Here is a 25,366-nt window from a genome sequence, read left to right as displayed (position 1 = left end):
TAAAAATATATGTCTATATACTAAAACCCTTAAATTACCCAAACAGATCATTTACTTTAGTTTCTCACAGCAAATGAAAAATCACATTTGGTACACTGCTAATGTAAATCAAGCAAATTAACTGAATGGCCATCTACTGATGGCTTAAAGACTTAGATTATTTATGGATAGCTCCACTTAACATTCAAAAACTCAAGAATTCCTATGAAATGTGGCTAAGTTGTCTACATGGTATACTGACAAAGTAGCTTTAAAATACATACATACATACGCATAATTTCACCCCAAATCCATATTTCTGTAAAAGAAAAAGAGAACTGGAATGCTGTCACATAATTCAATATTACAACCTCAAGAATAATTCTTTAGTATTAAAGTCTAATAGAATAAAAAGAGGTAATTTACTTTAGTATACTGTAACTTCACTAAGAAGATTAAACCAAAATTATATAATTCCTTTTGTTGGACATCTGGCCCCCACCATACATCTCCCAACAAGATCAAACACTTCCAAAATAATACTAACACATGTTCTCCATAATAAATTAGATGAATCATGATAAAAATATGCTGTAAATTTTAGGAGCTATGAAGATTAAACATCCTGGTTAAGGAAGGTGACCTAAAATTTTTAACACATAAGAAAATACACACAAGAATTTGAATAGTTCATTATCAAAAAACTTAACATGTAATTCCTATTCCCCAAGAGCAAATTCAAGAGATAGTGTACATTACACTATTCTTACACATTCTAAACATTCCCAGTCTCTTCCCAACCTCATTCTAGTCTTGGCTCCGTTTGCCTCAAATTATGCCTCAAGATTATTACAAAAGTCATCGCCATGCTTGCCTCAGGCCCTTCTCCATAGGCTGCTAAATAAATGATGTAGTCTGGTTGTATGGGGGTAGAAGGTGGGGGGTGGGTGAGGTGTAAAAGGAGACAGGAAAACAAAAGAAGAAAACACTAAAAGAAACCCTGAAAGACAGGGGTACCCAGTGGTTTAGTCAGTTAAGTATCCAATTCTTGATTTTGGCTCAGGTCATGATGTTGGGGTCGTGATACCAAGCCCTGCACTGAGCTCAGTGCGAGTCTGCTAGAGATTCTCTCCCTCTTCCTCTCCCCTTCCCCAACTCCCCACCCCCTCTAAAAATAAATAAATAAATAAAGTCTTGAAAGAAAGAAAGAAACCAACCAACCAACCCACCCAGAAGGACAAAGAAAAAGTCTGGAGAGCCTTACCAGGCACCTCCTGACAAGAAGTCTTCTGGTTAACTGAAGAAAACAAATGTCTCAATTTCCTGGTTTCTTACACAAAATACCCTAACTCTGCCTCTTCTAACATCCTTCAAAACATTAACTAGACCATAGCCCAGGAATTCACAATTACAATTTCCTCTGTCTGGAACTCAAAAAGATTTTCAAATGGCCAGCTTCTTCTCAACATTCAGGTTTCTACCTAAATTTGTGGTATTTTCTGACCCTATCCACAGTATCTCCTCCTCTCTGTCACAGTCTACCCAATTACGGCTTCATTTTTTAATAGTATTAATGACTATAAATTGTAATGACTATAAACTGTATTATTTTCTAGTCAAATTGTACACTGTTAGTCCTTCTAATAACAATGGAACTTCTATGAACATAGGAACTTCATCTTTTTAACTGCTGTAGTCTAAGCCAAGAACAATAGTGCATAACACCTAAGAGGCAGTCAACAAATATTTCCTGAATGACTGAAGATATTTAACTTTAACAAGCCCTTTATTTGGAGACCTGGAAATATATTTCTATGCCTCCTATATTTTTCATCTCCTTAAAACATTTTCTGACAACAGACTGTATCTATGAAGTGTATCTCTTACATTTAGAGGAGTACTATTGCAATGAAAATTTATATTGGTTTATATTGGTTTAGTGTATATATATTTTGAAGCTACAAAAACACTAAACACCAAAAATATTCTCATGCTAACTGAAATTTACATATATTTTCAATCCATCATAAATCTGAAATCAAAAAAAAAAAAAAAAGAAACACTGAAGAGCTTTTGTCTCTATGCATCGATTATGTAATAAAACAATGTGGATTATAAAACAAAATACTGAAAAAGTCTACCATGACAGACTATGGAATCTTCCTATCTGAGAATTTTTAGAAAGCACAAGCCAAATCAAACGTCTATTTTCATCAAGCATTTAACAAAGAAGCAATTTTACTTCTTTGGTGTTATGGGCTAAACTATCTGTATTCCCTTAAAACTTCATACCTTGAAATCCTATCCCCCAATAATGGCATTAGGAGGGAGAGTCCTTGGGAAATAATTAAAATTAGATGTCATGAGGGTAGAGCCCTCGTGAATGAGATCTGTGCCCTTTTAACAGTCATATAAGACTGCTTACTTCCTCTCTGCTCTCTACCACATGAGGGTACAAGAAGTCAGCTGTCTGCAACCTGGAAGGTCTTCACCAGATCCCAACACCATGCTGCCAACCCTGAGATCTCAGAAGTCCAGCCTCCAGAATTATGAGATTAAAATTTCTGTTGTTTAATAAGGCTCCCAGTCTTTGTTCCTTTGTTTGAGCAGCCCAAATTGACTAAAACACTTGGAGAGTTTAGGAACACACTGCCTTAAATTCTCTTTATCCTTAGTCTTAAAGCAGTGGTTCTCAACTTCAGCTGTACACTAGAATAAACCAAAAAACAAACATACAAAAGTACTAACGTCTGCGTCATATCCTCAGATATTGTAACTTCATCATTCTGGGGTTTGGCTTGGGCATAAATACTTCTTAAGCACCTGAGGTGACACTAATGCTAGAGCAAGTTTAAACTCCTGCTTAAAAGATAATTAATAGCGACATCAAGAAAAGTTTTATTATATGAAGATAAAAATAACTTTTCTTAATTGAAAGGCATTGAGTATTCTGCCTGGGATTAGCTTTATTTATATTAAAAAATAGCCAAACATTTTATAAGTCACAAAGAAGCCATAAGAACCTTTCTTTCTCATGTTTTCTCTCAGGTATTAATTAAACAAGCACTTCAAAACACCTGCACTCAGCACTATGCTAAGCAGGGGTAAAGAAACAAGATTCCTGTACTCTTACCATCAGGCGTCAGTCTCTACATTTCAGATGTCCCCATCTCAACCACCATGATCATTCTCTCCTTTCCATCAAGGGATAACTGTATTAGGAGCACAACTATACCTTTTGGGGACTAACGTTCAGGTTGAACTACAGGTTTGTTGCGTGTCAAGCTCTGTTTTTACTCAAGGATTAGTCACAAAATTTTGTCAGTATTAGTTAAAGAAAAAAATATGTATCATTCTGTAAAGAATAGATATCCTGGAATACAAAAGGTATGACCTCGGGGCGCCCGGGTGGCTCAGTCGGTTAAGCCTCTGCCTTAGGCTCAGATCATGATCTCAGGGTCCTGGGATTGAGCCCAGCATCAGGCTCTCTGCTCAGCAGGGAGCCTGCTTTCCCCTCTCCCTCTGCCTGCCTCTCTGCCTACTTGTGATTTCTCCCTCTCTGTCAAATGAATAAAAAAAAAAAGATATGATCTCACTAATCATCTGCTTAAATAGCCTGAGGGGAAAAAAGTTAAGATTCTTATCAGATCATGTATTACAGTTCAAAATAAATTCTAGAAAAGAGTTGATAAAAAAATATATAGGTGAATATTATCTAATCCCCAGGAGGAAAAAGATTTTTCTAAGAGAAATTAATCACAAGGGAAAGTATATAAAATATATCAAAGTTTTTCAAAAAATACCTTTAACAAAAAATATACATTAACACATTCAGGAAAAAAAATTTTTTCTCACATTCAATGAAGATTCACATCAATACATAAAGATTACCTAAAAAAATTAAGTCACACTTCCATTAGCAAAATGGGCAAAGGGTATCTTAAAAACTTTTTTCCAATCAAAAAACTGGAGATAACCTAGATGTCCATCAACATAAACACAGAGCAAGTTATATTCTCAAACTAGAATATTAGGTAATCACCAAAAGGATTATTTTTCAAAAAATTTAATAAAATAGGAAAAAGCTCAAGACATATATATACGTTAAAGAACGTAAAATTTTCAAGCCTAGCAAAAATAATTCAGATGTAAGCACAGACTAAAATACAAATATTAAAATATTTATATTTCTTTTATGCTTCAAAATTTTTACAATGAGTATGTACTAAAGTAATTAACAGAAGTTTCAAAAATCAATATCCCTTAATCTAGAAATCTATCAGTTTTCTGAAATCCAAAAGAAAACAGAATCCTCACTGTAGTATTATGTATAATAGAAAAAGAAAAACACAAAAATAAATTTGAAATATTTTTTAGATTGATACTTTCAGTATATATTTAAAAGAGAGGAAAATATAAATAATGTGTGAGAGGAAAAATCAAGACATACAGTATTTTCTTTTAAATATGATCCTAATTTGTTAAAAATGTGTGTATACCCATATCTGACACAAAGAATGGGCTGAAAGGAAATATACCAGAATATAACATCATTCAACTTTCTTTGAACCATTCTACAAATTCTAAGTTTCCTATGAGATTTTATTGTAATTAATAAAGATTTCCATCCCATTACCAAAGAAGTGACAATACAATGTTTGCCATTAGTTATAACCTGAAACAGTTTATTTTAAATTACCTCAAAATGTCACTTTTCTCAACATAGTTGAGAGCAACTTTCAGAATTTTAACTAAATAGGGATAGGCCTTCTTAAAATGTACTATGAAATATGAAACATAAGCATCTTAGATGCTGCTATACAAACATGGTACTCTGGCAGTCAACTGTGGCAGGAGCATCTGTGATGGAACTGCAGTGACACTGCATCCACTGAGTACATATTGCTTACATTTGAGTAAATGACTTTACAACTAAATCGATGAGGGCTACAAAGACTATAGGATGTGGCACTCTGTTAGTCATGAAAGATATTTTACTGCAAATTTACCACAGCTTACTCAGTCTATTTAATATAATTCCCTCCACAACCCAGCAATTTAAATACAGTGACTATACAGTTTGCAGTCCTAACAAGGTAACTGGCACCTAGTAAGGCTTCCCATATCTTTTCAAATAATGAACAATAGGCATAACAAAGGAATGATCAGAAAAACAAAAAGCAAAAAACCAAGAAGTGAACTCTACTACTTTCCCATCTTTTTGCCAATACCCAGCACTACTTGAGGAAAACAAAGCATAGAACTGATGAAGTGCTACTTAGCTCAGGAGACAAAGATCAGAGACTGGAAAAGCTAAGAAATCTAGTATGTGTGAGAAAACTGGAGAGAAGAATTGAGAAAACAACCTCAAGGGAACTGCAGGCATTCCCACAGGATTGTGATATATCCATATCCAACCAGCCAGACAGGGATTTCTACTGAAAACCTGGGATATTTGGCAGAGAATCCAGAAAGGCCACACATAACAGTAGAAATACTCTAACTTTATAGTATAGGCTACTTGAAAGATGCCGTAACAATGCTTCGATACCTCAAAAAGAATTAAATTGAAAGAAAGACAAATACCACATGATTTCACTCATATGTGGAATTTAAGAAACAAACAAGCAAAGAAAAAAGAAAGAGACAAACCAAGAAACAGACTCTTAAAACTATAGAGAACAAACTGATGGTTACCACCCGAGGGAAAGTGGGTGTGACAATGGATGAAATAGGTTATGGGGTTTAAAGTATACACTGTACTAGAATTAAAAGAAAAAAATTTTTAATAAAAATAGATATATTAAAATTTATTAAAAAGTTAAAAAAGAAGAGGGGAATAAAAAGAATAAAGTTGATTCACAAGTAACCTAACTGCTAATCCAAAATAAATTCCATATTCTTTAAAGGGCAGTAATATTCAGGCATTCAACAATGTAGTGTCAAAATGTCAACCATCAAATAAAAATTACTCACACCACAAAGAAGCAAACAATTGTGTCCCATAACTAGGAAATAAACAGGTAAACAGAAAAAGACCTTTAAATGACAGGCATGGAATTAGCAGACAAGGACTTCTAAACTCTTTTATGTGTGCTCAACAATTCAAAGAAAAATGTGAACATGAAGAGAGAAATGAAATCTATAAAAATAAATGATCAAATAGAATTTCTATAGCTGAAAAACAGTGTTTGTTATTAAATTTCAATGGATGACAATGCAGAAAAAAGGAACAGTAAACCTGATATAGAGCAACAGAAATTATTCAAACTCAAGCATGAAGAGAAAAAAAGGCTGAAAAAAAGTACAGAGGCAACATTACATTTAGGAGAATACCATATAGTGTGTAACTGGAATCCCAAAAAAAAAGAAGGGTAAAAAAGATATCTGAAGTCATAATGCCGAGAAATTCTCAAAATTTAGACACAAAAATATTAACTCACAAATCTAATAAGCAAACAAGCTTCAAGCAGGATAAATGTAAAGAAAACTGCACCAAGCCATGTCACAATAAAATTATTGAAAATCAATAATAAAGAAAAAAATACAGAACAGCCAGACAGGGTAAAAAACATTATGTAAAAAGGAAGAAAGAAGCAGCACCTAGGTGGCTCAGTCGGTTAAGCATCTGCCTTCCGTCCCAGGGTCCTGGGATGGAGACCTATGCCAGGCTCCCTGTTCAACAGGTAAAATCTGCTTCTCCCTCTGCCCTCCCCCTGCTCATGCTCTCCCTTACTCTCTCTCCTATAAGTCTTTAAAAAAAAAAAAAGAAAAAAGAAAAAAGAAAAAAAAAGGAAGAAAGACAACTGCTGACTTCTCACCAGAAATGGAAGCCAGGGGCACCTGGGTGTCTCAGATCATGATCTTAGGGTCCTGTGATCCAGTCTCTCATGGGCCTCTATATTCAGTGGGGAGTCTGCCTCTCCCCACCTCCACCCCCCCCAAGCTAGTGCTCTCTTTCATTCATGCTCTCAAATAAATAAAATCTTTAAAAAGTTTTAAAAAATTAAATTAAAATAAAAGAAAGAATGGAAGCCAGAAGACAAAAGAAAGACACTTTTAAAGTGCTGAACGAAGAAAAAAAAGAATCTTTCAATCAGGCATACTATATGCAATGAAAATATACTTCAAACATAAGGGGAAAGAGACATTTGCAGACAAAATCTGAGAGAAGCTCTTGCCAGCAGACCTGCGTTATTAAAAAAAAAAAAATTTTAAGGGAAATCATCCATGTGAATAGAAATTATTCAAGTAGATACTTGATGAAACTGGATTCATGAAAAGCAATGAAGAACATCAGAAATGATATAAAAATAGGTATCTTCCTTTTCCTTATTAAAAAAATTACTTTTAAGTAATAATAATCTATTCCTGAGATTCACAATGTATATAGAAATAAAATATATGGCAATAATCCCAAAAGAGACATAAAAGGAGTAGAAGTAGTAAATTATTATGTGAAGGTAGCTATAGTTAAAATATGTATATTACAAAGCCAAAACAATCATTCAAAAAATAATAAAGAGGTAACTAGGCAATACAGGTGATAAAATTTAATACTAATAATCAAAAAAGATATGAACAAAGGAAAAAAGGAGCAACACAACTAGGACAAGCAAAACAATTAGCAAGATGGTAATTTCAAGCATAAAATATTGATAAATACCATTAAGTAAAAATGAACTAAATACACCAATTAAAAGGCAGAGATTGACAGTCTGGATAAAAAGACAAAAGCTAACTATATACTGTCTACAAGAAACATACTTCAAATATAAAGACAACGACCAAGAGGTTAAAAGCATGCAGAAAGACTATGAAAACATTAGTTGTTTCAAAGCTGGTAAAGGTATTATTAATATCAAACAAAACAGAGTCCAGCCAAAACCGGGAATACTAACAAAGATAAAGAGGGACATTTAATTACATAAAAGGATCAATTGAGCAAGAAGATATAATAAATCTAAATGTTTATATACCTCATAACACAACTCCAAAATACATGAAGCAAAAACTAATGGATCAAAAACAAAAAATGAGCTACTCCACAATTATAGATGAAGATTTCAAAACTAATTTCTCAGTAATTGATAGAACAAATACAGAGAATATCAGTAGGGATATGAGAGACTTGAACATTATTAACATAATCTAACAGACATTTATGGAATACTCACCCAACAACTGCAGAAAATACACTCTTTTTAAGTGTACATGGAACATTCATCAAATGGAGCATATTTTGGACAATGAAACAAGTTTCAATACATTTTTAAAAACTGAAAGTACAGTATATTCTCTGACCACCTGTAGCATCCCAAAATATTACAAATGAAATGTGCCATTTTTAATAACTCACAGAACCTTTCTCAAGAAGAGTTCCTCATCTGAATCACAAATGACCAAAAATGATTTGAGTGACTATTTTCTCAATTCTCCCAAGAATGACATATAATCAGTATTATTCTACATGAACAGGAAAGAGAGATGTCTTAAGAATTAGAGCTTAATTTGCCCATGAAACCCCAGGTAAGAAAGGCAGATTAAGTCAAAGAGGAAATCACAAGGGAAATTATACATTTAGAACTAAATGATAATGAAAATACAACACTTTGAAATTTGTAGCATGTATATAACTAAGGCAGTGCATAAAAGACATAGCTTTTAATACTCAGAGTAGAAAAGAATGAATATTAAAAAGACTAACCTAGGCTTCCACTTAAAGTGCCTAGAGTAAGAAGAACAAATTAAATACAAAGAAAGTACAAAGGCAATCTAAGGCAATCTAAGAGCAGAAATTAATGAAATAGAAAATGAATAGAAAAACTGATGACATGAAATTAAAAACTTAGTTTACCAAAAATAAAAGAGACAAATTTCATATTAAACTCTGCTAGAAAAAAGAAAATGTAAATTACCAGAAGCAGAATTGAAAGAAGGGACATTATTATAGCTGCTACCATCATTTTAAAGAGTACAAAACTATTACAAACAACTCTTAATTAATTCAACAACTTAGACTGAAATAGGTTCCTTAAAAGATTTACAAATTACCAAAACTGACAGAGAAAAAAGCTAAATAGTTCTATCTATATGAATCAAAGAAACTGAATTTTTTTAACAATGTTCCCACAAACAAAACACTAATTGCAGATTACTTCACTGGACAATTCAATCAAAAATTCACTTATACACAAGCTTTTAGAAAACAGAACAGGAAGATAACACTCCCAGTCACTTTATGAGGCTAACATCTTTCTGATACAAAAAAATGGTCAAAGGTTTTATTTGAAAAAGGAAAGTAAAGAACACTGTACTTTGTGAAGAACGATAATCCTTAACAACACAAAAGTAAATCAGACTCAGCCATATCCGAAAAAGGGTCATATATGAAGGTCACAATGCAGTTTATCCCAAGAATACTAAGCTGGCTTAAAATCTGTAAGTTAATTTAAATAATTCATAACAGAGTAAAGAAGGAAAATAATAAGATCATCTCAAGATACTAATAGAAGTACCTGATGATACAATGATAAAAATTCTTAGCAAATTAGTAATAAAAACAAAATACTACAGTGCTGAAAGAAATTGTAAATAAACGGTCATTTTATGGGCCAACATTGTATCAGCTATCCAAAACACATTTCAAAGTCTGATTTGGCCAAGAAACCACCTATCTGCAACCTCTGCTCTAAATTTTATCTTGGAACAAACCAGACCATCAGAAAACTGAATACTCAAGGGTACATTTTTTTTTTTAATTCAATTGCATTTTATCGTAACTCCTAGGCTTACATTCTATAGAAACAATATGAAGTTTGTCTGTTTTTGTAATGCTGAAGACATTATTTACTATAACACAAAGTAGCTCCATTACAAGGCCCAAACAGAAATTATTTCTGAGACCTAAAGTGCACAAAATGTATCACTTTTCCAGATCCTCTAGTATGCCTGTGGAATTTATGGATAATTCAAAACTCAAAACTCATTAAATTTCCAATTTAGCTCTGGTTGCCAGCTAATTTGATCTAAGTTAGCAACCGCATACTGTTTATACATTTCTATACACTACTTTTATCTTTGATCTTAAATTTACTAATTTTGCCATTTGTACTTTTGGAGTATTTACTCTTAAAAGCTACTTCAAATTCTTTTGAGGATGAAATATCTTTTACATAAAGGCATAAATAATTTTTTAAAAATTTAATGAGAGCCAAGGTAGCCATATTAGAGAATGTCCATTTAACCAAGGACATAATACAGACCATATAATATTTTACATGTACAGTCTCATGTAACTTTTTTTTTAAGATTTTATTTATTTATTTGAAAGACAGAGATCACAACTAGGCAGAGAAGCAGGGGGAGAAAGAGAAGGAAGCAGGCTCCCTGCTGAGCAGAGAGCCTGATGTGGGAACCCTGGGATCATGACCTGAGCCGAAGGCAGAGGCTTTAACCCACTGAGGCACCCAGCTGCCCCAGTCTCCTGTAACTTTTTAAGAACATTAAATGGTGGGACATAATGAACTTGAAAGGGAGACTACGGAGAGGAAACCCTAAGAAAAGAGTAGAATGTTGAAGAATGAATAGATAGTAAGAGGGTAGCCAGTAGACAATGTGAGCAGTAACAGAATATTAGAATACAATGTAAAGGGAAGCAGTTCAGAAAAAAAAATATGGTAAAGATAAAGATGGGTGGGTAGAAAGAAGTTATATAATAGATCAAGTGTAAAAATGAGTTTAAATTTCATTCTTTAATGTGAAAGAAAGCAGTAAAACAGGTTATAAAGGTTTTGAAATATATCGGACCATCACCTCAAACTTTTTGTTTGGAAGTTATTAAAGCCAACACTTTAAGAGGGCTAGTTATAGACTTGTTTAGAAGGGATTGCAGAGAATCTATATGGTACAATTTAACTTTAGAGAGTAAGAAAATCAAGAATTAAAAAAATATTTACTTCAAATAACAAAGATAATTTACCCTAAAACTATAACCTTTGATCATCTGGGTTGATTTGATTTGAGTAGTATGAATGACTTTTTCTTCTTCCTTATTCCATGTACAGTATACACCTAAGCAAGGTTAAGAGTTCGAAGAACTTCTAAATGTTAAAAGGTAGGTGGTTCCTTCCCTAGACAAGAACACCTCAAATTAAAATAAGAAACAAGCATTTAAGTGCTCAATATACAAGTCACTAAAGACACCAAGAAGAATAAAACTACTCACAGAAAAATCATATGGTGGTAACACTATAAACTCAAGACAATGAAAAAACCCACTAAATATTATTTTAAAATAAATGTCAACATAATTCAGCACTCACTCACTTTAGAGAAGATTTATATTTATAACTCATTTTTATAATGTGATGATTCACCTGCCAAGATATTTTTAAAGACATATGTGGGGCTTGATCTTAATATTTTGGTTCTTTAAATGGATACAGTTTTATGGGAGACCAACTTTCTATCCACTGTTGTTTCCACTTACTTAATTTCACAGAGAAAACTAACAACAGGAAAGAGAAACTGAAAAAATATTTTAAGAAGATAACAAAATATTACAGAAATGTGACATAATATTAAGAAGGAAAACTTTTCAATATGTGTGAACACTTAAACACCAGTATGCTTAGGTTAGGAAAAACCTAACCAATATTTCCTTATGAAATGTAAGAATTTAGAAACTCTACTTCTCAAACTTGCTTACACAGTTACACAAATACATACTGGCTGGTCTTTGTTATGATGATAGGGCATAAATTAAAAATGCAGAACATGTGACAAGGACTGGGGAAGTGGCAACAGGACAAATTCAAGGTTAGAACTAAGGATAAACACTAGCTTAGAGGAATGAAAAGTCAACAAATGAGAATATCTGTGTGAATCAAAGACTCAGTTTGACCACAATATCCAAACATCAAGTAGAGGATCAGAATCTAGACAATCTGTAGGAGGAAAAAAAAAGTCAAAGTGGACAGCAGGCATCCAGATTCAAAGAGGCTAAATCATAAAAGGTCAGAAACTAAACAAAAATTAAGACAGCAGAGAAAACCAACAAGCCATTTACCACTGGCTGTACACTGTTCCTCATCTCAACAATCCTTTAGAATCTGGAAGTAGGAAGAAGAATTACTGGCATCCAAGAAGTGGAAAAGACAGGAGATGTAGAGATGTTACTGACATTCCTCATTTCCTATTGGAACACATGATTTCAATGCCAATTTAAATTAAACTGTGGCAAAACGTAGGGCACACAAAATACACATGTTTATATAAATACAAAGAAAGGTATAAATTAGATTTTGAATAATATAATTTTGCTAGTGTGCAAAGGAATTTGAAACAAACGGCTTAGCTTTTGGATGACCAAGATGTACATTATCTGAATCTTATTTTTCAATTTCATAGACAATATAAAACAGAACTAGTCCCACAGAAAAAAACTTCTCTGGACTGGCTGAAAACCAGCTGGTACCTGTCAAAGGACAGAGCAAAGCAACCAATAGCCTTTAAAATGAGAAATATTCAAGGGGTGCCTGGGTAGCTCAGTTAGTTGAGCATCGGATCTTGTGTTTAGGCTCAGGTCATGTTCTTTCTGGTTGGGAGACAGAACCCCACACTGGGCTCCCCGCTCATAGGGAAGTCGGCTTCCCCTCCATCTCTCCCCCTGCTATTGCATTCTCTCAGTCTCTTGAATAAATAAATCTTAAAAAAAAATTCAAATTTTACAACTATTTCATATATTTGTTTCATTTGCTAAAATATGAGTATCAAATAAATTTATGAACTGCTTTCCTAATTATTCAGAAGAATCATAACAAGATGAGAGAATTTACAAAACCATTTCAGTTTTTAATAACTGTATCAAAATCCAAAGTGTTACATTTAATGTTACTGTACAAGTAAAACCATTTTCTACTTATTTCTAGCCTCTCCTTTCACTCAATTTCACTTAGGAGTCCTCAAACTCCTTTTTCACAAATTCTGAATGACTAACCTAGGACTTAAAATTTTAAGAAATTAATTAAATTTCCACATAAAGTTCTTCCCACTTCTTAAACATGCTTTATTATAGTTGAAGGGTAGAGAAATCCTAGAGGGAGTGTTAAGAGAGATGAAAGAAGGTGGGACTATGTGATGTTAAGAAATTTGATAAAATGGTAAAAGAAAACATTTGAATCAGACTTAAATCAGTTTTATGTCCTTATCAATTATGAACCTGGGCAATATACTGTAAAACAGGTGTTACTCAAGTGTGGTCCACAATATCCCTGGGGATCCCTGACTTTTCCAGAGCACCTACGAGGTCAAAACTATTCTTATAATAATAAGATGTTATTTGCCTGCCTTACTGTGCTGATATTTACACTGATATAGAAATAATGGTGAGTAAAACTGCTGGTTCCTGAATACGAATCAAGGTCACAGTACCAACCATATTCTTTTCTGGTATGTACTCATAATTTAAAATGGGGGGGGGGGGGACAGGAGAGAAAGCCAGTTTCCATTACAAAGCAGTAAAAAGTATTAATTTTTAAATTTCCAACCTTGAATATATGACATTTTAATATTCTTTGTGACAAAATGGAAAACATTTCTGCTATAGGTATGTAGCAGAAATGTATAGGTATAGGTATACTATAGCAGTATAGCTATGTAGGTATGGTGGTTATCTCAAGACAAACACTTGTGTAAATGGGAGCTAAACCAATAGTTTTTTTCACGGAATATCATTTTTACTTGAGACAGACTACAGTTATTCATATTTATTTGGCAGACATTTTCTCAAAAAGAATGAAGTGAGCCAGTCATTTCAAGGAAAAGAACTCACTTTCTTTGTCATCAGTAATAAATTCAAGCCTTCAAGCAAAAATTAGAATTTTGGAAAATTTACCCGACACTATGAATGTGTTTTTGACTTTTGTAACGTAAGTGGTGGTATTAGCAAATACTTTTTTTTTTTTTTTAATACTGCAGAATGAAAGGTAGCAATATTTGGAAGTCAGTATGTTAGAAATCATTTTCCAAGTGATCAATGTATAACGTTACAAACTCATGCATGAGTACCAAATCCATTCAAAATGTACACCAAATCAGTGGATTTTAATCTAACAAAGTTCAGAAAATTCCCTGATAGTATTTTTTAAAAATTCCACATTGCAACTAATCTTTAGGAAACTAGCATTTGTGTAGTTTTAGGAGTGATACCAAAAAATATCCATATAATTATCTGAAAGGGTTATTAAAACATTCTTCCTTTTATATCCTCATGTAAGATCAGATTTTCTTCTTAGACGTCCTTCAAAATAATTTTTTTTCCCTCAGAAGTTATTTTTTATAAAAATATGTTAACATGTAATGGGTTTATATTAATTTTTGATGAATGTTAATGGTTTTAGATTTTAATTTCTAATATTAATTATTGATAAATATAACTCATAAACACAGATTCTAATGAGTCCCCAATTATTTACAAAAGTGTCAAAGAGTCCTGAGTTCAAAAAATTTGAGAACTGCTACTCTAATCATCTCTGAAGCTAAAGTTTTCTTCGTTTGCCAAATGGGGGATGATACTAAAATAAAATAGTATATGAGGGTCATCATCACTTTAAAAAACACAATCAAGTATTAACTATGTGCTAAGTGCTGCACTAAATCTTTATACCAATAATCTCATTTATTCCTTATAAACATTCTAGGAAATGGATACCTACCCCTTCAGAGAGTCATTTAGAGGATTAAATAAAACAATACTTATGGAGTACTCAGCACAGTCCCTCTGTATAACAACTAAAAATTTCAATAAATGGTAACTAATGTGCTCAGTTACTAATGCCACCGTAAAACTATGTGAGTATCCAATGTACAACATATACCCTTATATAACCAGCTGATTCTATCCAAAATCAAATTATTAGTGACCAATATTGATCTAACCATTCATTAAACCAAGTTATCTGATGGACATTTAACATTTATGAACACCTCTTGAAAGGTCTTTGTCTTTGAAAATCTGGAAGCTATATAAACCAAGTATCATCAGCGGTTAAGCAGAACTTTGACCCTCACCAACTCTGTAGTGACCAATTCATTTCCTATTAGAATGAGTTCTTTAGTCAAGTGCCAGAACAAGGACCCCGAACAACACAGAACCAGGAAAGTGCCAATGTTTTTGCATTTATATGCAAATAATACATGATGCAGACCTTTCCTAATTCACACACCACAGCAATGCATTAACCACTGCATTATGATGGATTAACATGGGACTAGTAGCATCGGTACAATCCTGCCCGCACTCTCACATGAGAGTAACAGATTAATTCACCCATTTCTAGTTATATTTTTGCAAACTGTCTGGAGCTTTCATACTCTGCTAAAACATTAGTCTTCTTTACAGGGATTATAAACTAATATAATGCATCTCGTTCCCCCATGCTTCCCCCAAATTTGGTGTATGAAAGCAATGTTGCAACTTCTGCCCCTCCCTCCAAGATAAACACAATTTTCAAATAAAAGAATTCATAATGTATAATATAGCAGTGACATGAATGTGTGTATGTAAAGTATATGCGAGCATATATATGAGTGTGTTATATGTATTCAAACATCCATACGTACACAACATACTCATTTAAATGGAAATAGAAAAATCTTTAAGGACAAAAAACAGAGAACAGAATCCAGGAGACTTTCTGGATAGCCCAACGTTCATAAATATGCCTAACAATTACATAAATAAGGGTAAATTAGATAACCTACAGGTGCTTAAACAAAGAAAAATATGAGCTTAGATAAAAGAAAACATATGCTTACTGAAAAACTAAGAATGCTGAAAACATGGGTTTCAAATTATTCAAATGAACAAATGAAGTAAAATACTAGCATTCAAATACACAGTTGAATGCATCTTGAATTCAAGAATATTTAAAAACCAATGGCAGAACTTTGTGAAGCAAAATTAGCTGGACTAAGGTACTCAATAAATACTAGAGTGAAGTTATAAGATTCAATCTATTCAACATGTCTAATCTTTCAAAACCTCTTAATGAATGGAAAATGCTACTTATATCAGTTCAAAAATTTACATATTTAACTGAACTCTTATGTCTCTAGATCAACTTAAACTTGTGTTCTAAGAGTTACTCCAACACTTCCTTGTGAAAATGTTACCATGATTATACTAAATAGAGAACTTTAGAAATCCATTGAAGACTTGCTGATACAATATATTCTACAGAATAAAAAGATATATAGCAAGTACCTGTTCAAAGAGTCTACTTCATGGAGATATTATACTAAAAATAATTTTCATGGTAAATAGAAAGTGGATTACCCCTGTTTGAACTAAAATGCACTGTAATTTACCATTAGCCTATCACATTGATAAATCAAAAGGAAACAACTTCCCTGTGACTCTTTCAATCTTATTTAAAAACAAAAACAAAAGCAAAACCCCTCTGATGTCATGATAAATACAGAGCAAGAAATGGTTTCATAACAAATCTACTTCCTACGTTTAAATATGACCCTTAATTTAGTTCTATGCTAAAGGGTTCAGCCAAATGCTTAATACCCTGGATTTTTCTTTAAGAAACAAACAGAGTTGGGGCTTTCAGCTTAAACACAACTTATAAAATCAAGTACAGATGAAGCTAGAAACTGTGGCTTTGGTCTGAAGAAGGAACAAGACTGGGCATTAGTTACTATATTTAATATTCCTATTTTCATAAAACTGCTACCTTTTTAAAACAAAAATGTATCAAAGGCTAATACCCTGAAAAAAGTATTCTGAATTTGATTAAAATTAAGATAAAAATATTTGTGAAATTTTCTCATTTGTAAAATAATTCTTAAAGAAAACTATTGAAATTGGTTTAATTATAAACAATAAAACTAGAATATATATAATCAAGTTCCTGAAATGACCTCTCATATGATTCATGTTATCATATAAAGAGCTAATACACAAACCTCTCCAGCTTATATACACAGTATTTGGTCACACAAATATGGAACATACAAAAAAAGTCTGGGAGGACAATTTTCTCATTGATCTACATACGAAAATCCCTTATTATATATGACCTGTACAGAAAGCATCAAAATTCTAAAATTATAATCCTGTCTCAGCAAACATAATACAAACAAACCAAAAAAAAAAGAGAGAAAGAGATTTATATAGACTCCTAAGCCCTTTCTATTATCTGTAGTTGGCTACCTTCTCAAGTGTTAGTTAAGGTGAGCAAAAACAACACAAACACTTTGGTTTGGAAAAGAAAATTACTGACTGGATTATTTGGATAATGTAAATGAAGAAGTTACTCAATTTAATCCATTATCTTGGGCAGCTGAGAAGCGATGATATTAAGTTGAAAACAACCTTTTCCAATTTGATTATAAGTTTTAGAAACTTAATGTATTTTACTTAAGATTTTGAAGTAGACTTAAAAATTCAAGTTAAATACATATGGGTATATAGAATAAATAATAACAATTTAAAAGGTAAACTATAGCATTATGAGAATCTATTTGCACTATATTCACTGATACTGATTTTTTTTTCTTTTTACTAAGATTTAATAAGAGCATCTTCAAAAAATGAATGATTAAAAGGACCACGTTATACTTGAAGGCAGAAAAAAATAGAATGGATCCAATGTTTAACATAAATAAGCAGATATCTACATAAAATTCCATATGTCCAATAAAGCCACAAAAATGAACATTATGGTGACAAACTTAATACTAAATAGCTCAGTATTAGGTATAATAATAAAATTGTCACTCTGAGATATATGACACACTTCATTATTCATTATTGGACATGTATACAAGGAGTTAACTCTTTTCAAAAGAAGAAAAAATAATTTTCTGGAAAGCTTGCAGTGTAGAATGCTCTTCACCTGCAGTACTTTAAAAAATGTTACATTTAGCTCCAGAGCTAACAAGTTATTCTCTTAGGTCATTATGACTACTTATAATTTTGGAAAAGAAGCATATTTTATTACTGCTTGGTAATTTTTCTCATTTAGTATGCCAATTATTGACAAATAGTTGAATTAAATAATACAAATAAAGAGAAAACTCAGTATGGTTTAATGCAACAGGTATATGGGAAACAAACTGAGATAGAAAATTAGAAAAAACAATTAAAGTTAGAGGTTATTTTAATAACTAGTAATATGAACAAATTATATAATATAAAAACATAACATTAAACAATTTTAATGGAAATAATGAAAAGCCAGTTTCTGAGACAATATTACAAAAACCTATACAAAACACACAAAATTACACTCAAGTGGGTTTTTCTCAGATAATAAATAAGACTTGTAATATCTGTTATATACTGAAATTTTAAATAGCTAACGAAAACATCAAGTAGATTTATTGTAATCTGTAACTGTTCTTTAAAATCCACACAAAATTAAAAAGCACGTTAAAATGTACCACTAGTACTTTATAATCTAATCAGACGTGTTTAAACTGAATCACTAAGTCATGTGACCACTCCTAATTACTGAAGTTACTTCTTGAAAGTACATACCACTATTTCTAGTGTAATTCATACCATTTCTAAGAAAACTCAATAGTATTTAAAAAAAAAAATAAAGAAAACTCAATAGTATCAAAGTTTAAAAAGAGAGAGAAAGAGAAAAGAATGGAAATTAACCAGAGAATTCAACTCAGACAATAAGCTCTTAGGAAAGGGGGAAAGAGTATGTTGGCAGGTGTCTGCAAGGAGCGAAATAATACAATGGAATCAGTTTTCATTCTGCAGAACAACCAGGAGACTTGCTGCAATGTCAGCTCCAAGCACACACTGAGGGACTCCAGAAAATGCTCATTGATCATGCAGCACTTTATAATGCGCATAGGCTTTTTTCTCCTGCTAACCCCGCCTAGCTTCCCTTTGCAGCCTATTTTCCCAAGCCCTTTCCACTCTAATACAGTCTCTTCCTGAAGACAGTGAAATATTTAATAAACTGTCTTAACGGTGTAAGTATTAGGAATACCACTCACCATCATGAGCCTCTTTATCTTAATTAAACAGTATTTTTTTAACGAGGGAGGAAAAAATCTACACATCCATAGATTTTAAAATGGGCATTAAATATATCTACACCTATAAATACTAATGTTTTATAGTTATACTACAACCAAGGCCAAAGCCCATTACAGTTTTACTTTGACATGTATTCCTGGAACTGATTTATACTCAAATAGGTTCTTATAAAATTGATACAACCAAGGAAAAAAAGGAAATTAATTTAAAATCCTCATGAGTCAAATGTAGATATTTATTGTGAACTCTCAAGCATTATTGGCTTAAATTTTAGGGTCTTTTATTTTTTAACTTAACAATTTATTTCATAATGTCAAAGTCACACGAAAAATCCAGAACCAGAATGTACCAGCTAAATTAAGCAATCAGACTGATATATATGCTTAATTTTACTCTAGAAACAAAAATAATCAGCTGTTTCTAATAGTTAACAGCCAGCAGAGCTTCGGGCTTAGATATGTAAATGAATTCTAAGACATATGACACTAAACCTACCGAAAGCTGCTTTGTAGACCCCACCTTCTAATGAGTTAATCTAAAGGTCACCACCAGCCATCGTTTTTTTATGAAGTCCGAGGCCCTTTTTTCTTTTTCTATCAAACATATATTTACAATTTACAAAACATGAAGTTCAAACAAAATAATTCTAGACTTGTTTAGTAATCATGTGAACCCGACTGGCACATTCTCACAAGGAATAAGGTCTGACCATATCTTGCTTTTATGCTCTGTCTCTCTTTGCTCTCTCCTCTAATCTATTCATCTGCAAAATAATTCCGGCAGATAAGATTTCTTTGTTCAGATTTCAACTTTCATTTCATTTACAAACCTAGCCCTACCTCAAGAATGTCTTCTAGAACATATGCTTCCATTTCAGCCGCTGTCTCCACCATGTTTTATCAAACTGCCATGTTTCTTACTGCACTATGATTAGATCATTGCCAGCAGGAACACTCCTCTGTGTCAGCAAGGGAACAGGAAATGGAATGTTCTATTACATGCCTAAAGCAGCTTAGCTGTTCACTAGCCAGGCATCTACCAAAAGAGCAGGGGGTGACTCACTGTGTATTTTTTAAAGATACAGAAGCTCTATTCCAAAGCAAACTTCTGTCAAGTAATTTCAACAGAAAAAATAAATAAAGTCCCCTATTTTACCATACCAAAATTTAAAATCCTAAAATTTCCAAAAAAGGAATAATCATACATTTTTTTAAAGCTATTTAAACACGTCTGGCTTCCTGGTTGAACAAAAGAGGTTGAAGTGGGTTACGTAGCAATTTATCCTTAGTAAAGCCTTGTAGTGAGATTAATGGCTGCATTAAACATGCAAAGAAGGAGGCAAGGTAATACCAAATTAAGAATTTGCTACATCAGGCAAATGTATTATATAACATACACATTACAGGTGCTGACTTAAGGGTATCAAAAATAATTCTTAACGTAGATTTTTTTTTTTTTTAATAGCAAACTGGTATTCTAGAAACTAAACTAATCTGTTTGGAAATATCTAAGAGAATGAAATCAACATCCAAGTGACTTACAAGTACTGAAGCAAGCCATAACATGTCATGGGTATATTCATTTTCGTAGAATATCTCTAACTTCATTTACTAACCAAAAGAATGGCCTTTTGCCCCCTTAACATAAATACTATAAGAGACTAAAATATTTCAGATAAATTAAATTCAGAAACACTGTATCTGGATCATTAAACAGCAAATAAAGTTGGTGACTGACAGCTGAGCCAATTTATATTATATTTATTACTGTAACTGATCCTCAATTTAGTAAAATTTGTTACTGTGTCAAATTTCTTCCTTATGAAATCTGGAATATGAAAAAATGCAATGGGAAAAAGAACAATGTTTTATGCTTTGTGGTAGAAATAAAATTAACTGTGCACATATAGGAGTGTCACACAAACTAAAACTGAAGTGATTCCTCAATGTACTGATTAACCAATCTAATTATAATTCTAAGGTGAATACTTTTAGTCTAATTTTCCTAATAGAAGAAAGTGAATTTTTAAAGGGCAAGAAAAATGCAGGAAAAAATATTAGAAAGGGAGTTATTATTAACATATATGGCCAAATCTAAGCTGAGAAAGTGAATGACAGTGCCAGTAATGTCTCCTCAAAATGATGTCATGTTTCAGTGGTAAAGGATTTTGTAGTTCTCTTGAGCCTCAGATTATTTACCTGTAAACAGTGTAACATTCATTCAACATGCAGTATCTTCCCTATATTAGAAACAATTCTAGGTACAGTCAGTAAGGCATAAAATTTCTTAACAGCATCTTTCTCAAGTCATAAATTTCTTACTATATGAATATTAAGTGAGAAAAATTATCTACTACTTAATATCTGATATTTAGGGGGTATGTTTGATGTGTCAGGAAAAATGAGGCCTTTTTGTTAATAAACATGTTATTTAACCTTTATAATAACCCTACTAAGTGAAAATAATTTAAAATAACACTAAGAATTAAATCATGCTTACGCTATGCTACATGCCATTTTAAGTGCTTTGTATGTATTAACTCATTTAATTCTCACAATAATCCCAGAAGAAAGGTAGGAACTATTATCTCCATTCTACATATGTAGAAACTAAGGCACAAAGGGGTTAAGAAATTCACCCAACTTATTCCCAACTAAACTAATTAAGTTGAGGAGCTAAGATTTAAACCCAGGCAGTGGGTTCCAGACTCTGTGTTCCATCTAAGAAACCTCCTCCAGGCAATATTATCCTCTTTTTACAAATAAAGAAATCGTATCTCAGAGTGTGTGCACAGTTTTATAGAGGAGTTGAAATTCAAACCCAGAGCAGTCTGACTCCAAAGGCTGTGTGGAACTGATGGAAAACAACTGTTATTAAAAATATTTTCCCTCCGGGGCGCCTAGGTAGCTCAGTGGGTTAAAGCCTCTGCTTTCAGCTCAGGTCATGATCTCAGGGTCCTGGGATCGAGTCCCGCATCGGGCTCTCTGCTCAGCAGGGAACCTGCTTCCTCCTCTCTCTGCCTTCCTCTCTGCCTACTTCTGATCTGTCTCTGTCAAAGAAATAAATAAAATCTTCAAAAAATATATATTGTTTCTAAAAATATATATATATTTTTTCCCTCCAGCCATACGTAGTGCTTACAATGTAAGTATGTGTATGCCTGGCATTTGTGGAGGCTTCTGAAACAAAACAATTTCCATTGTTCAGACAGAGCTTAAAAGAAACTAGCAAAATGGCTTTTACTATTTCCTTTCTTCCAGGCCAATTATTTCTATGCATCAAAAATTGCTTCACCCTTAGATTAAGAGAAGTCAATAACAAGGTTTTACTTTCTCAAACCTTCCTCAAATATAAACAAGCAAAGTTAGGTTTCAGTTCAAAGAACTCTTACGTTAGGTCACTTGTATTTCCTACAAACATAGAACAGGCTTTCCAACTTTATTTGCTAAGGAATCAGGCCTCTTATGCCTCAATTAAAACATTTACTTTCTCCTTCCCTTCTGTTTCTTATCTTTTCAGATAACTACTGTTAAGTTTTTATGAAAAAATATGTGATTACAGCTTTCCTCCGGGATTATGGATGTTTATACCCATTTATCATCTCTTTCGCTCCTACAGATCAGAAGCTTGATGAAAACAGGTTAACATTTTGTCACCAATATAAACCCAGGGCCCGCATGGTCTTTGGTATACATAGAGGAGGCCCTTAAACATTTGATTAACAAGAAATGCCATGAATATAGGAATTGTTGGATATTCCGTAATAAACCCTAATAATTACTGCTACCACTAGGAATAATTTTGGATGACAAAAACATTTGTTCCATGACTAGGTCACTGAAGTATGATACTAGAAATACTCAATACAATAAGCAGAATATATATTTCAGAATTTCTATAAATTTTTATTATACAAGCAAAACAATTATTTATTTTTATTTTATTTTCTGGTCCTTTTTGTTATTATGATGACCTATATGCCAAAGCATAAAATACTCTGTGCAAAGAATGTGGAAGACATTCAAATGTATCAGCCTTAAAATCCTAATACTATCAACATGAGCCATCTTTCTTCTAGTTCAACCTCACCACCTAGGCAAAAACAAACAAAAAAAAAGCAACCAAACTGTTTTTCCAATTGCTTAAACTGATTTCAATGGCACAAAGTCTTTCATTTTTGCCAACAGCAAAACCATTAAAGTGCAAATAGTAATTAACATAGAACAGTTATGCAAACAAATGGAAACCAACATATGCAAATAACAAATCATAAAAGAAAATACTATAAATAAGATTTTCAAAGGTCCAAAGTGAAGAGAAAAACCTCTCATAAAAAAGAGGGGAAAGGACAAAAGAAGCTCAATAAATACCAAGACTGGATAAAGGAAATCTCCTAGCATTGCAATTTTATTTAGGATCACCACTGGCTTCTTTGAATAAGGCACCCCCCCCACACACACACAGAAATGTGCTGTCCAAAACAAGCAAGCAACACTATTTTGTATGACTTAAAGTACACTTTGTTTGATGTGTGTTCCCCCATATAAAACTATTTTAATAAAAAATTCCTTGTAAAGGGAGTTTATTTGCATCAAATTTTTTGTTTCTTTTCAAAATCCACATTCCCAAGCAAAACAAGGGCAGATCACTGGTGGCAGAACAAAAGGAACAATTTCACCAACCTACATAAAAGCAAACTACTAGAAAAATGTACAACTTCACCTCTCAAAATGTGTGAAATGTAATCTTACTTTGTAATATCTTTTTCTTTTTTCTACCTGTAAGTTACATTTTAGCAGAAACATGAAACCCAAGTGTGAAATGACCTGAACCAAGCATAAATGAGATGTTCAGAACATCTCATTTAATATTATACTAAATATTAATATTTATATAATATATAATAATATAATATTAAAAATAATAGATATTAAAGAATTAAACAGAACTTAAAAGACTAATAAAATCTGGTCAAATTTCTGAAAGCAACATTATTAAAACAACACTCTCTTGGGACACCTGAATGGCTCAGTTGATTGCCCTCGGGATCAGGTCAGGATCCCAGTGCCCTGGGCTCACTGCTCAGGTGGGAGCGCCTGCTTCTCCCTCTGTCTGCTGCTTCCCCAGATTGTTTGTGCTCACTTGCCCTCTCTCTGATAAATAAAATCTTTAAAAAAAAAAAAAACCAAAACCACAATACTATCTCCCTGATTTTACCTGAACCAATCATGCCATAATAACAACTGAGGATTCTAGATATCTAATGTAGCACAGTGATATTCTTTTCATTACCATCATTGTTTACTCTCTTTTTTATTAACTATGGTTTTTAATTTTTTAAGATTTTATATATTTATTTGACAGAGAGAGAGATCACAAGTAGGCAGAGAGGCAGGCAGAGAGTGGGGGAAGCAGGCTCCCTGCTGAGAAGAGAGCCTGATGTGGGGCTAGATTCCAGGACCCTGAGATATGACCTGAGTCCAAGGCAGAGGCTTAACCCACTGAGCCACCCAGGCACCCCAAAACTATGATGTTTAAAGCAATATATGTTCATGGAAAACACTCACCTATAAAAGAAAATAAAGAGAACACTAAACCTACTTCTTAGCACGTCTTAAAAGGCACATTTAGTGTATTCTTCTAGAAATTACCTACACACATGATGTACAGATTATTTTTTATACAAGTGGAAGCATCTTATGCATACTTTTTTGCATCCCCATTTTTAAAATCTAATACTCCATGATAATTGTTTCAGGTTAGCAGTGCAGGTCTATTACTTTGATTTTGATAGCTGCTAAAATTTTCACTGAAGAATTATACTGTATTTAATCAGTTCCCTGTTGATGGGCATTTGTGTTGTCTCTAATATTTCATAATGCTGCGACCAGCAATGCCCAAAGCAAGGGCACATGTACTACAAGTGCCTAAATATAACTATAGGGTGCATTTCTTGATACATATATTTATTTAAATTTTTATGCTACCATACTCTAAAGAAGTTGAGTTTATATTTTGACAGAAGAGACTGACTGCTTCCATAGAAATACTAAGTATTACTGATACAAATCTATCTAAAAAACCCAGATCAGAAATCAGCATCAGTTTTTAAAATACACGTCGAGATTTATCCTTAGTTCCTCATCATTTCCGCTTTCAAGGAATGTCAAATTAAAGCTATACCTCCTCTCATTTAATTTCTGCCCCTTATCAAAATAAATTACATAAATTCATTCCCTGACAGATTAGAAACTTCATTTGCTACTAATCAAAGAAAGAAAGGAAAAAAAAAAAGAAAAAGGCAACAATGCAGAT

General features: G+C 32.7%; 1 protein-coding gene across 7 annotated transcripts in view; it reads right to left on the bottom strand.

Moving 5' to 3' along the window:
- Positions 1-25,366, bottom strand: part of ANKRD17 (ankyrin repeat domain 17) — a 160,251-nt gene that overhangs the window by 104,395 nt on the left and 30,490 nt on the right. Inside the window, exon 1 of one of the 7 annotated variants that reach the window (XM_082727718.1) lies at positions 19,891-20,022. The exons of 4 other annotated variants lie outside the window; for them this stretch is intronic. In XM_082727718.1, coding sequence (XP_082583844.1) covers positions 19,891-19,944 — 54 coding nt within the window. In that variant the 5' untranslated portion in view covers positions 19,945-20,022. Of the gene's footprint in view, positions 1-19,890; positions 20,023-25,366 lie in introns of those variants that run through there. 2 more of the 7 variants (XM_082727719.1, XM_082727722.1) reach the window with 2 other exon arrangements.

This window comes from Mustela nivalis, assembly GCF_964662115.1.
Source record: "Mustela nivalis genome assembly, chromosome: 4".
NCBI lineage: Eukaryota > Metazoa > Chordata > Mammalia > Carnivora > Mustelidae > Mustela > Mustela nivalis.
Note: the sequence above shows the minus strand (reverse complement) of the source record. Positions and strands in the feature narration are given on the sequence as shown.